This window comes from Rana temporaria, chromosome 2 (genome assembly GCF_905171775.1).
Source record: "Rana temporaria chromosome 2, aRanTem1.1, whole genome shotgun sequence".
Taxonomy (NCBI): Eukaryota; Metazoa; Chordata; class Amphibia; order Anura; family Ranidae; genus Rana; species Rana temporaria.
The window spans coordinates 285771165-285785801 of record NC_053490.1 but is presented as its reverse complement, the minus strand read 5'-3'; the positions used below and the strand labels follow the sequence as shown (position 1 = coordinate 285785801).

Genomic DNA, 14637 nt, shown 5'->3' with positions numbered 1-14637 from the left:
CAGACCCTTTGGTGCCTGCTCACCACAATCACTTGTAAACACAGAAGTCTGGTTTCTGTGTTTACAAGTGACAGCTCTGCACTCTGTGTGTAACCCCCTGAACTCTGCACTCTGTATGTAATGCAATCCTGGTATTTGATGCCCCTTTAAGACCCTTCTACTGTTTGTGAAATCTGAATGGAGTCGTGGTTGAGTTCCTGCACCTATTTTCTGAGAAAAAAAGCTCTGTGCTAAATGATACTTGTGTGAGTGTCTTATTGGGAGATTACCCGACCGGTCGAAGGATTCCTCGTACCCAGAGCAAAGGGGCCTAACAATGACTTGGAAAGGCTACTTAGACAAAGTATTACTAAATTCAATGGGCCAGATCCACAGAGAGTAGGCCGGCGTATCTACTGATACTCCGGCGTACTTTCAAATTTCCCACGTCGTATCTTTAGTTTGAATCCTCAAACCAATATACGACGGCATCTGGGTTAGATCCGACAGGCGTACGGCTTCGTACGCCTTCGGATCGTAGATGCAATACTTGGGCGTCCTCTTGGTGGAGTTTGCGTCGTTTTCCGCGTCGGGTATGCAAATTAGCTATTTCCGACGTTCCACGAACGTACGCACGGCCGTCGCATTCTCTTACATCATCTGTAGTCGGCTTTTTCCAGTGTATAGTTAAAGCTGTTTTTTTGCGGCGTATAGATAGACTTGCCATGTTAAGTATTGCCGTCGTTCCCGCGTTTCATTTGAAATTTTTTTTGCGTAAGTCGTCCGTGAATCGGGATGGACGTAACTCACGTCTAAGTTAAAAAAAAATGACGTCCTAGCGACGTCATTTAGCGCAATGCACGGCGGGAAATTTCGGGACGACGCATGCGCAGTTCATTCGGCGCGGGGACGCACTTCATTTAAATGAAACACGCCCCCTAATCGCCGATTTGAATTCCGCTGCCAGAGATAGACTACGCCGCCGTAACTTACGGCGCAAAATGTTCCTGGATTCAAACTAAAGCCAGGTAAGGTACGGCGGCGTAGCGCATCTCTGATACGCTGCGCGGGTGCAGATCTCTGTGGATCTGCCCCAATGTTTTCGTTTTGGATAAAATGGAGAGGAAATAAAACACCCGTCAAGTTTTTATTGATGTCTGTGTCCCTATTAGTAAGATTTAACTTTTTATTTTTCCTGTATACTGTCATCATCAAAAAACTAATTTTGGGTTGTCCCCAGAATAGTTAGAGAAGTACTCTTCCAATCTCAGGACACTACTTCTGGTGACCATGGCAACAACCAGGAATTTCCTCACTTTGGAGGGAATCTCCACAATGGAACACAGATGGCAAAAAATATTACAGGTGTTATGCCTTTAGTTCTACGTTAACCGATTTTGGATTTCCCTATAGGTGCAGATCATTATACACAGTGGAAGCTGATCAGCGCGTGTCGGGTACTCAATGTCCGCCGGTACCAGCTGATCATCAGGGAGAGAGACAGAACTGTGATCAGATTGCCATTCTGACAGGGGAGAAGGGATGGAACTTGTGTCCCTAAAAACCAGGAAATACATTCCATCTCTTCCGCTAGTAAAAGCACCTCACACAGTTCACATAAACACTGGTTAGGCACACAGTTAACCCTTTGATCTCCCCTGATGTTTAACCATATATTTATCACTGATCACTGTATTAGTGTCACTGGTTCCCAAAAAGTGTCAGTTATAATATGGTAAGTTATATATTATATATAGGTTACTGATAGCTGCCATTACTAGTAAAAAAAAAATATATATATATATATATATATATATATATATATATATATATATATATATATATATATATATATATATATATATATATATATATAAAAAAACATCCCACAGTTTGTAGACATGATAACTTTTTCGCAAAACAATCAAAATTCGCTTACTGAGATTTTTTTCCACCAAAAATATGTAGCAAAATACATATTGACCTAAATTTGTTAAGAAATTCAATTTAGTTTTTTTCTATTCTTTTATTGCATATGTTTTATAGCAAAAAGTAAAAAAAATATATATATTTTTTAAACAATGTTAGTATATTTTTGTTTATAACGCAAAAAAAAACAAAAAAACATAGAGGTGATCAAATACCACCAAAAGTAATCTCTAATTGTGGGGGGAAAAAGCCATACATTTTATTTGGGTACAGCGTCAGTTAAATAATGCAGTGCTATATCGAAAAAATGGTCCGATAATCTTTAACCACTTAAAGACCTTAGGTGTTTTTCAGATTTGGTGTTTGCAAGACTAAAACAGTTTTTTCTGCTGGAAAATTACTTAAAACCCCCAAACATTATATATTTTTTTTCTAAAACCCTAGAGAATAAAATAGTGGTCATTGCAATACTTTTTGTCACACCGTATTTGCGCAGCGGTCTTACAAGCGCACTTTTTTTGGAAAAAATTCACTTTTTTGAACTAAAAAATAAGACAACAATAAATTTGGCCCAATTTTTTTATATATTGTGAAAGATAATGTTACGCCGAGTAAAATGATACCCAACATGTCACGCTTAAAAATTGCACCCGCTCGTGGCATGGCGTCAAACTTTTACCTTTAAAAATCTCGATAGGCGACATTTAAAAAATTCTATAGGTTGCATTTTTTGAGTTACAGAGTAGGTCTAGGGCTAGAATTATTGCTCTCGCTCTAACGATCGCGGCGATACCTCACTTGTGTGATTTGAACACCGTTTTCATATGCAGGCGCTACTCGCGTATGCATTCGCTTCTGCGCGCCAGCTCGTTGGGACAGGGCGCTTTAAAAAAAAAAAATTTTGTTTTCTTATTTATTTTTATTTATTTTATTACTTTTTACACTGAGAAAAAAAACATGTGATCACTTTTATTCCTATTATAAGGAATGTAAACATCCCTTGTAATAGAAAAAAGCATGACAGGTCCTCTTAAATATGAGATCTGGGGTCAAAAAGACCTCAGATCTCATATTTAGACTTCAATGCAAGAAAAAAATAAAAAAAAATTGAAACTGTCATTTTTTCAAATGACAAAAAAAAAAAATGCTTCTTTAAGATGCTGGGCGGGACTGACGTTTTGACGTCACTTCCGCCCAGCAGAGCTATGGGGACGGGTGAAGGACATTTTTCCTTCACTCACAACCCCAGTCACTTGCCGAACGGACCCGATCGCCTCCACCGCTACCGACGGCTCCGGTAAGCGGCGGAGGGCGCGGGAGAGCAGGCCCCTCTCCAGCCACCAATAACGGCGATCTCGCGGCGAATCCGCCGCGTAGACCGCCGTTATCGTGTACAGGACCGTTGGCACTAAAGATGGATACCTTAGTTGTGGCTGCAGCTGCAGTTACCGAGATATCCATCTTTAAAATGCCGACGTATATCTACATGAGCAGGTCTGGAAGTGGTTAAGAGGTCATCAATCTTCCGGAGGCCAAGTGGTTAAGCTGGACATACATGGACTGAATTTCAGGTTAAAGTTTAATCAGTGAATTTCATACATAAAATACAAAATAAAAAGGGGGAAATGGTCCATAATACAAAAGATATCGCAAGGGTCTTCCAAGAGTTCTATGAGCAATTATACTCAGTAAAACAGAGTGGATTAGGGGAAGAAGGGCAAAAAGAAAGGATACAAAAATATCTGATAAAAGTTATTCCTAGGATAACAGAAGAACAAGCACTATCCCTTGAAACGCCCATAACAGAAGAGGAAATTAGACAAGCATTAAAGGAATCCGCACTGGGTAAAAGCCCAGGCCCAGATGGGTATATGACACTATTTGAAAAGGTTCAAAGAAATTCTGACCCGAGATTATGTAAATATATGAATGGCTTAGGTACAAGGTATGAGATGAGTAAGGAAGCTCTATTGGCAATAGGGTTGTCCCGATACCACTTTTTTAGGAACGAGTACAAGTACCGATACTTTTTTCCAAGTACTCGCCGATACCGAATACCGATACTTTTTTTTAAATGTGTCCCCAAATGCAGCCATGTCCCCCCACATATGCAGCCATGTCCCCCCACATATGCAGCCATGTCCCCCATATAACCAGCCATGTCCCCCCACATATGCAGCCATGTCCCCCATATAACCAGCCATGTCCCCCATATAACCAGCCATGTCCCCCATATAACCAGCCATGTCCCCCATATATGCAGCCATGTCCCCCATATAACCAGTCATGTCCCCCATATAACCAGCCATGTCCCCCATATATGCAGCCATGTCCCCCATATATGCAGCCATGTCCCCCATATATGCAGCCATGTCCCCCATATAACCAGCCATGTCCCCCATATATGCAGCCATGTCCCCCATATAACCAGCCATGTCCCCCATATATGCAGCCATGTCCCCCATATAACCAGCCATGTCCCCCATATAACCAGCCATGTCCCCCATATATGCAGCCATGTCCCCCATATATGCAGCCATGTCCCCCATATAACCAGCCATGTCCCCCATATAACCAGCCATGTCCCCCCATACCTAGATGCAGATGCCGCCGCCTGGTTAAACAGCGTGCGGGGAACATCGCAGCTTTCATTTGAATAGCTGTAGTCTTTCGCGCCGCACTGCGTATAGACACTCCCCCCTTGCTCGGGATTGGACAGTTCACCAAGGGTGAGTGTCTATACGCGGCGCGGCGGGAAACACTACAGCTATTCAAATGAAAGCTGTAATGTTCCCCGCCCGTATTAACCAAGCGGGGATGCGGCGTAGCGGCGGGATGCGTCGGCAGGGAGGGGGGGGTTATATTCTATTTCGGTATCGGGGGTATTTGCGGGAGTACACGTACTCCCGCAAATACTCGGAATCGGTCCCGATACCGATACTAGTATCGGTATCGGGACAACCCTAATTGGCAACAATCACTATTATTGCAAAAGAAGGCAAAGATGATACCAAATGTTCCAATTATAGACCGATATCACTCCTGAATGCGGACACAAAGCTATTCGCAAAAATACTAGCAACAAGAATAAAAGAGTACATAACGGAACTGGTCCATCCGGAGCAGGTTGGGGTCGTCCCAAGCAGAAAGGGGCGGGACAATGGAGTGAGAACACTCCTACAAAAAATCTGAGAGGGAAGGATCCCTGGTCTACTCCTGTCGATAGACGCCAAAAAAACGTTCGACAGGGGATTCATGATGAACACATTAGAAAGTATGGGAATAGGACGTAGAATGATGCAGTGGATAAAAATATTATATAATGGGCCTACGGCCATGGTAAAAGTCAATGGAATACTATCATCCCCTTTCGAGATGAAAAACGGGACAAGACAGGGGTGTCCCCTGTTTCCGCTCTTGTTTGTTATTGGCGTTGGAACCACTCCTGGTAATGGTGCGGGGAAATGCGAATATAGGGGGCTTTAGAGTGAGGGAAGAGAAGCATAAGCTAGCTGCATTCTATATATCTAATCCCTGCATTACGATGCCTAACCTCCTGAGAGTATTAAAAGAATACGGAGAACTTTCCAATTTTAAGATTAATTTGAATATATCTGAGATATTTAACATCAATATGAAAGGTAAAGAGGAAAAATATTTACAACAAGAATTCCCATTTCCATGGAGAGTGACGGAAATAAAATATCTGGGGATTAAATTAACGGCCTTGTTTACAGTTTTTTATTAACATGTAACAGTGGTTTTGTAATTTGTTTATAATGTACAGTATATGTCAATATTAAATGAATATTTAAAATATATTTTAATATTTTACTTTACTTTGAATTTTTCTTAGCAGCAGAAATAGTTCACAGCCCAATAAAATTGAAAATCAGATTTGCCTATCCAAATTATGCGAAATACTTGAAGATATGCTGTTAAGCCCGGTACAAACGTGCTGAAAATCGCCTACCCCCTCCCCCGTCAGAAACCAATAGCACAACGGAAGAGATCCCTGCATCACACATCATTGTATTATTGCCAAGGTCTGTGAGTTTTTTCTTCCATTCAACCCGCAGTTTGATCAAAAAAAAAAAAACTCCCTGTTTATAGCCTTGCTGATCTCTAACTAGATAAAATGTCTACATTTATTTTATTAAATAAATAAATAAAATCCTCTACCCAAATAAGGAACCGTATCAAATCCCACTAATACTAAATAGAAACTCACAAAGCAGAAAGAGAAGGGGGAGGTAGGAACTTTTTGATACCAAAACAAATATTCAAAATGTAGTTAAAAAGTATAACCTTTTATTGTGGCAACATTAAAAGAACCCCTGGAAAAGCAGGGACAGTATGATACATCATAAAGTTGTTTAATACGAAAAAAAATATCTAGGATTTTGTATAATGCAAACTTGGAACAAGCGCAAAAAAATATCAACAGATGCACAAAAAGAAGACCTCCAAGTTCTAAATATATATGGATGTCTCCAGGGGGGTGGTGGCACCAGGGCCATCTTAATAGCATTTTGGGCTCCTGGGCAAAGTGATGCTTTGGGGCCCCTACAAGGTTGCCCAAATTTACGCACCTACTCTCGAGAATGAAAGTACAATATTTCTAATTTACAGCGTGTCACTTGCCAGTGTAAATGCTGGTAGTTGTAGTCCCCCTGTCATGCTGGTAGTTGTAGTTCCCCTGTCATGCTGGTAGTTGTAGTCCCCCTGTCATGCTGGTATTTATAGTCCCCCCTGTCAGGCTGGTAGTTTTAGCTACTCACCCTCCGCAGCTCTCTCTCGATCTCCCGACTTTGGTGATGATATTCTCGCTCACAGCATACTCCACCGCTGCCAGGGTTCAGAGACTGCAGGGGGAGATCACCGGACCCCGCGTGTCACCAGGTTACCACTGCTCTGTGGTGGGCGGAGTCAGGACAGGCAGGGTGCCTCTATGTGATATTCGGTGAAGGGAGGAGGAGGAGCAGGATTCCCCTCTGTGGTAGGTGGGGTCATGGAGGGGCAGGGTGGTGCTCTGTGGTGGGCAGAGTCAAGAGGATGGCAGGGTGCTGCTCGGTAATGGTCGGAGAAGGGAGGAGGAGCAGGGTTCCTCTCTGTGGTGGTCTGGGAGGGGCAGGTCAGGGAGGGGCAGGGTGGCACTCTGTGTGTGGGGAGACAGTTTGCCTGACGAAGGGGGCAGGACACCTGATTGGCCCGCCCATCCCCGAAATCAGAGGCAGAATTTGACAGCTACACTTGTCTCATTGAAGTCAGCGGTACCCCTGCCGGCTTTCCCAGTACTAATTTCTGCATCCCTCAAACGCACCAACGGCTGGGGCCAGGGGTGCCCGCTCAGTAAGATGGCCCTGGGTGGCACGCATTCCTCCAATAGTCCAAATGAAGCACAAGGTATAGAAAATGGATCACCAGGGCCCTAAAAGAGTCCTAATAGAAATGTACCTCCGCGTTCTCTCTTTATTACCATTGACATAGAGGCAATATATATTGCTCCATTCCCCATGAAAAAAGTTTGGACGTTACTAAGAATTTCTTTACACAAAGCACTCTACACTCGGAGGAATTGTTTAATTTCGTATTGGAACTGAGTTTCATTCTACTTTCATCATAATGCTTTAATGTTTGACGGTTTCCATTCCTCCAGGTACAGGGTGTAGCAATGGGGACTTGTCGTGCCCAAAATGATGCCAAACTGTACCTGGGGGAGTGAGAAGTCTTTTTTTGCTTTCTGATTACTTTTCTAGCTTTTCAGATCAGATTTTTTTTGGCTCAGATATACAGTGCATCCGTAAAGTATTCACGCTTCACTTTTTCCACATTTTGGTATGTTACAGCCTTATTCCAAAAAGGATTAAATTCCTTATTTTCCTCAAAATTCTACAAACAATACCACATAATGACAACGTGAAAGAAATTTGTTTGAAAAAAAAAAAATCACTTATACATAAGTATTCACAGCCTTTGCTCAGTACTTTGTTGAAGCACCTTTGGCACCAATTACAGCCTCAAGTCTTTTTAAGCATGATGCTTCAAGCTTGGCACACCTATTTTTGGGTAGTTTCTCTCATTCTTCTTTGCAGGACCTCTCAAGCTCCATAAGGTTGGATGGGGAACGTCGGTGCACAGCCATTTTCGGATCTTTACGGAGATGTTCAATTGGGTTCAAGTCTGGGCTCTGGCTGGGCCACTCAAGGACATTCACAGAGTTGTCCTGTAGCCACTCCTTTGTTATCTTGGCTGGGTGCTTAGGGTCGTTGCCCTGTTGGGAGATGAACCTTCGCCCCAGTCTGAGGTCCAGATCGCCCTTTCTTTCCCTCGATGCTGCCACCACCATACTTCACTGTAGGCATAATATTGACCAGGTGATGAGCGCTGGCTGGTTTCCTCCAGACATGCCACTTGCCATTCAGGCCAAAGTTCAATCTTAGTTTCATCAGACCAGAGAATTTTGTTTCTCATAGTCCGAGAGTCCTTCAGGTGTCTTTTAGCAAACTCCAGGCAGGCTGTCATGTGCCTTTTACTGAGGAGTGGCTTCCGTCTGGCCACTTCCATTCACGGATTATGGAGGCCTCTGTGCGCATTGGGACCTTTAATGCTGGAGATTTTTTTCTGTACCCTTCCCCAGATCTGTGGTCAGATACAGAAACAATCCTGTCTCTGAGGTCTACAGACAATTCCTTGGACTTCATGGCTTGGTTTGTGCTCCAACATGCACTTTTAACTGTGTCACCTTATAAAGACAGCTGTGTGCCTTTCCAAATCATGTCCAATCAACTGAATTTACCACAGGTAGACTCCAATCAAGTTGTAGGAACATCTCAAGGATGATCAGTGGAAACAGGATGCACCTGAGCTCAATTTTGAGTGTCATGGCAAGTGTACATGTGATATACATTTTTTTATTTTTAATACATTTTCAAAGATTTTAAAACAAACCTCTTTCATGTTGTCATTATGGGGTATTGGATGCATTAAGGTGAAGAAAAAAAAAACACGAACCTTTACAACCCCCTTAACACATTGAGCCCCAAAAAATAAGTGCTTTCCACTGGCTAAAACAAAAATGTCTGAGGATTAAATAAACACGCAAATGCTTGAAATACGCTTTTAAAACACTCATATATACACGTTCAAAAACACATAAAAAAATAAAAAATAAACAATGAAAAAACGCTCTGCTTAGGTGAGAATACAGATTAAAGTCTTTGTTGGGATCGTTGAGGATCTTCGAGGATTTATTACTTCACAATAAAAGCAACTAGTGACGTAATAACTTTTTAAAGCTTGTAAATATGTAAATAGTTTAAAGTCCATAGGCTGCGCACAAACTTCAGCAAAACTATTTTATTTATGGATCGAGTTTATAAAGGTTCATAACCTGTTTTTTGCTGCATTCTGTGTCCCCAAAGTTGTAGCAGAGTACAGACAGAGTTACTAGAGTCTGATGACCCTTAACCACTTGCTGCCAAATAATGCACATGTTCGAAATTGACTTCAAGTGGTTATACAGGGATGATGCACACAGCTACAGACATCATCCTGGTATTTTATTTTTTTCAGGAGGTGATCGGCTTTTACAGAAAAGCCAATCCAGTGGCTAATTTGCTGCTGGATGGCTTTTAAAGGTAGCGGGAGGGGCTGTGCCCCTCTGCCCGGTGCCTCTCCGGCCTCTACCAGTGAACCCGGAATGAAGCCAACAGGAAAGGGGGTAAAGCAACCCCTCCCACTGCCTATAAATAGACTGGAAGGTCTTCGATGAGCATTATGGTATGGGAAACTGGAAGCAAAGGGTATTAACGTCACTTCAGGTTTCCTCCGATGTATACAGTGTCATTTAAAAATTCTAAAGGATCTGATCACAATGATCTTGTTGTGATCACATGCTTTTAAATCGCTTTTATCTCTCCATAAAGAGTACCTGTCACTGCCTATTGCTGTCATAAGGGATGTTTACAGCAATAAAAGTGATCCATTTTTCTTTTTTTAAGAGACAGAGAGTAAAAATAAAATAAATAATATATATATATATTATTTTAAAGTGCCCCGTCTCCCTGTGCTTGTGCACAAAGGCAAACGCACACGATGGTCTTGCACGCATACATAGACAGCGATCATATCACATGAAAGTCAGAGCAAGAGCAATAATAATTCTAGCACCAGATCTCCTTGGTATCTCTAAACTGGTAACCGGTAAAGGCGTTTAAAGCGTTACCTATGGAGATTTTTAAATTTCAAAGTTTGTTGCGATTCCATGAGCGTGCGCAAATTTAAAGCATGACATGTTAGGTGTCTATTTACTTGCTGTTACACTATCTTTTATATTTTACCCAAAAATTGGGTATTATATTGTGTTTGTGTGCATTAAAATTCAATAAAGTGTAATTTTTACAAAAAATTGTTGTTCGCAAAAGAACACTGCGCAAATACTGTGTGACATAAAAATGAGCGAAACCTAATTTAATTGTTTTACAAATAAAATACTTTCTAAGGGTCCTTTCACACTAGCGGACCGTTTGTCCACTCATTACAAGTCCTCTAACGGACTTGTAATGAATCCCTATGGGAACGCGTCCGTTAGCGGATGGAGCATCCGCTAGCGTCCGCGTCAGTCGGGATCCGCTTTTCCGAACGGAAGAAACCCTATTTTTCTTCCGTTCGGCGGAACAGACCGGATGCAGACGGACCGTCTGCATCCAGTCCCCCATAGGGGACAGCGGAGCAGAGACAGGGCGGTCCCTTCACTGTGTGCGGGGACCGCCCTATCCGCCGACAGCTCAGCGGGGATCCCCGCTGAGCTTTGGCGGACACACGGAGCGGACCCAGAAACGGTCCGCTCCGTGTGAAAGAGCCCTAAAAGAAAATTTTCGAAACCTAGCATTTTATTCTCTAGGGCCTCTGCTGAAAAATATATAATGTTTGGCCGTTCAAAGTATTTTTCTAGCAAAAAATACTGGTCTTTACTTGTAACCAAAAAAATGTCAAAAAAAGCTTGGTCTTCAGGTGGTTAACCAGGTTGACAGGAGGCCAATAAAGGGAATAGATGATGCTAAATATTTTACTTTGAAAGTTAATAGTAAAGAAATCCAAACATCAAATGTATTTTTGTTTTCCATTAAATAATAAATATTTTAGATTATGCAGTTTTCTATCTAGCCAGTAGGTGGAGCTCTAGTCTGCTAATCACATTGTTAGAAGTCTTTATTTTTCAGATGACACTGGGGGTTGATTTACTAAAACTGGTGCAGCTGTGCATGGTAGCCAATCAGCTTCAGACTTCAGCTTGTTCAATTAATCTTTGACAAAAAAAAAAACAACATAGAAGCTTCTAGACCTGCACCAGATGTTGCGCTCTCCAGTTTTAGTACATCAGCCCCTGTGAGTCATCAAAGCAGATACCTTATCATGCCTTATCAGAGTCCAAGGTTTCAACTATACAAAGAGTATGCTGGTTTTTCTGTGTCGTCTCTTTAGGCTCCATTCACACTAAGGCCCCTTTCACATTGAACTTGTAACCGCGGTGGCGGTATATCGCCGCTAAAAATAGCGGCGCTATACCGCCGAGATTGCCACGGGAATCTGCCACTAGCGGTGCGGTATTAACCCCCGCTAGCGGCCGATAAAGGGTTAATACCGCCCGCAATGCGCCTATAGAGGCGCATTGCGGGCGGTATTGCCGCGGTTTCCCATTGTTTTCAATGGGAAGGAGCGGTATACACGCCGCTCCTCTCACTGCTCCAAAGATGCTGCTGACAGGAGATTTTTTTGTCTCCCGCCAGGGCATCGCCTCAGTGTGAAAGCCATCCGGCTTTCACATTGAGGTAGCTGGGCAGGAGTTTTTCAGGCGGTATAGCAGCGCTATTTTTAGCGCTGTACCGCCTGAAAAACTCCTCAATGTGAAAGGGGCCTAATGCTTTTTTTGATGAATTTTGCAGAAAGGAAATTTTTTAACATGGTTTCCTATGGACCATGTTCACATCAATGCTTTTTTGTGCCTCTGCGTTTTTGGAAAGGGTCAGGGACTTTTTTTCCAGCAAAAAGCAGCGTTTTGCATGCAATAGAATTCAATGGACCTGCATCCAAAAACGCATTTTGCCGCGATTTGCGTTTTTTTTTCAACCTGTTTATAGGTGGTTGTTAAAGGAAATGTAAAAAAAAAAAATTACTGGCTAAAAAAAAAAAACGCCAAACGAGGTAAAATCGCGGTAAAAACGCACGTGAAGGCAGTCCCATTGATATGAATTGGGATACAGTGGCTGCATGGATGCAGCTGCTGCTCCCAATCTGACATCCATGTGGGTGCATGTCCTCAAACTCAGTGTGCATTCAGGGGCACTTGACTGCACCCACAGGGATGTCATATTGGGAGCAGCAGTCAGATCAATGGGACTATCTGCACAGAACACCTCTGCGCATCCTCATGTGGGTAAACACAGCCCTCTACGCATGTATGCTTTAGTATGCCCCATGCGCATGAGGCCTTAGATATCACATAGTGCTCTGGAATCATTTGTCAAGCATTAAAGGTTTATTTCTAAAGAAAAGATTATATAAGTATAGTACAAACATATAAAACAACAGAATATAAACTTCTAAACCAAATCTATACAACTAAGCTAAAACTGACCCCAAACCATTACTGATTCCCTTTAATGATTTCTTTGCTGCAATGTCAGGTACTTACCAATCCAAGTGGGCTGTTTCTTTCCCTTTAATTAGCTCCCTGATCTCTTCCCTACATTTGTCCTGATATTCAGGGTGACGAGCCAAGTTATACAGGATCCAGGACAGCCCACTGGCTGTGGTATCATGTCCTAATTATAGGTAAAACACAAGGAATAGGAAGTTATTGATTATGTAGATTGTGATAATGCAAATTAAAGCCACATACCCAATTGTTATAAGGTCTGAATTTTGTAAAGATTTGATAACAATTTCATAAGAAAAGGGATTGAATTTGCTGGTTAATAAATTATGAGGACATTGCTCTAGTCAAGCTATTAACGCCAACTCCCACAATGTTGGTGTCAGGACCTGGATTTGAACCTGGGACCTCAGCTGTGTCTGGCAGTGAACCTTCTCACTGAGCTATCTGGGATGCTGGACAGCTCCCTGTCTGATCTGCTAGACAAACCCATCTGATCCATTGAACATTCCTGCCTTGTGTCTTGATTGTCTTGAACCTTGAACCCCTTGCTCCTCCCACGAACTTCCTGATATAAGCCATGTCTCTGCACTTCCTCCTTGCCAGAATATTGTGCTATCTCCAGCCTGTATCTTGCTCCTGTCTTCCCTGCTGCCGTCCATATTTGCTACTGCTCGTTATCGACCCTTGGCTTGTTATCGACTACGCTTCTGCCTGATCCCAACCTACAAATACTCATTACCGACCCCTTGGCTTGTTATCGACTACGCTTCTGCCTGATCCCAACCTACAAATACTCATTACCGACCCCTTGGCTTGTTATCGACTACGCTTCTGTTTGATCCTTACCTGCTTATCTGCTATTGTACCCCGGCTTTCTCACCTCCTGGTGGGGCAATCCTGAGGACCGCGACCTGGCGCTAACACGCAGCAAAATCCATCTTCACCTTCAGAAGCTCTGGTGAATACCGGTTAGCGCTTAGATTCCGCACCTCAGGTGACCCCGTGTCATCAGCCAGGGTGACCTGTTCTGCTGCTATAGCTACTGGCCTCTGAGCCTGACTCCAGATCGTGACAGAATATTCTGGCCCAAAACATGGAGGCCGTTGTAGCAGCTGCTGTAGCTCCTCTCAGGGTGCAAATCGCTGAGTTGCAGACGTTTGCTGTTAACTACCAGGAAAAATGTTCTGAGTTACAAATTGAAGTGAAAGCACTACAAGAGGAAATCCTTGATATGAATAAACAATTGCGTGACTTTCGTGCTCGAGACACTGCTGCCGTAGATACTAATACACGAATGCCCCTACCACTTAAGTTTAACGGAGACCGCCGCCATTATAGAGGGTTCCTTAATCAATGTCGCATATACTTTCAGATGCAACCTGCTGCATTTACTTCGGACAGGAAAAAGGTGCTGTTTATTATCAACCTCCTGACTGAGGAAGCTTTAGCCTGGGCCTCCCCTTATGTGGAGAAAGATGATGTCGTCCTGGATAATTTAGACTCTTTTGTGACTGCGATGAACCAAGTTTTCGATGATCCTAACCGCTGCGCTACTGCTGAGGCAAAATTGCACAATTTACGGCAGGGTAGACGCTCTGTTGCAGAGTACACAACTGAATTTTGACGCTGGATCTCAGATACCAATTGGAATCCAGCAGCACAAAAGAGTCAGTTCCGTCAAGGACTCTCGGAACAAGTAAAAGATGAGCTTGCCAGAGTAGAAAGTCCTGCCGACCTTGAGGCTTTTATTAAATTGTGTATTCGAATTGATCAAAGACTTACTGAAAGGAGAAAGGAGAGACTGGGAATCTTAGGCAGTAATGGTGGCATGCGTTTTTCTACTACTCAGTATCCTCCTAAGGTTTCAAGATTTACTCCTGATTCTGACACTCCTGAACCTATGCAGGTGGATGCTCTTAAAAGATCTATTACTACTCAGGAGAAAGAAAGACGACGTTCAGAGAACTTATGTCTTTATTGTGGAGACTCCGGACATTACGCAGTTAATTGTCCCAATAAATTTAAAAGAACAATTGCAGCAACAGATATTACAGTATCTGAACAAATAA

General features: G+C 42.7%; 1 protein-coding gene across 2 annotated transcripts in view; it reads right to left on the bottom strand.

Moving 5' to 3' along the window:
- The window catches only part of LOC120926886 (cytochrome P450 4F22), a 91291-nt gene that overhangs the window by 12198 nt on the left and 64456 nt on the right, over nucleotides 1-14637 (bottom strand). For both annotated transcript variants that reach the window (XM_040337179.1, XM_040337180.1), the window contains exon 9: nucleotides 12605-12734. In XM_040337179.1, coding sequence (XP_040193113.1) covers nucleotides 12605-12734 — 130 coding nt within the window. The remainder of the gene's footprint in view (nucleotides 1-12604; nucleotides 12735-14637) is intronic.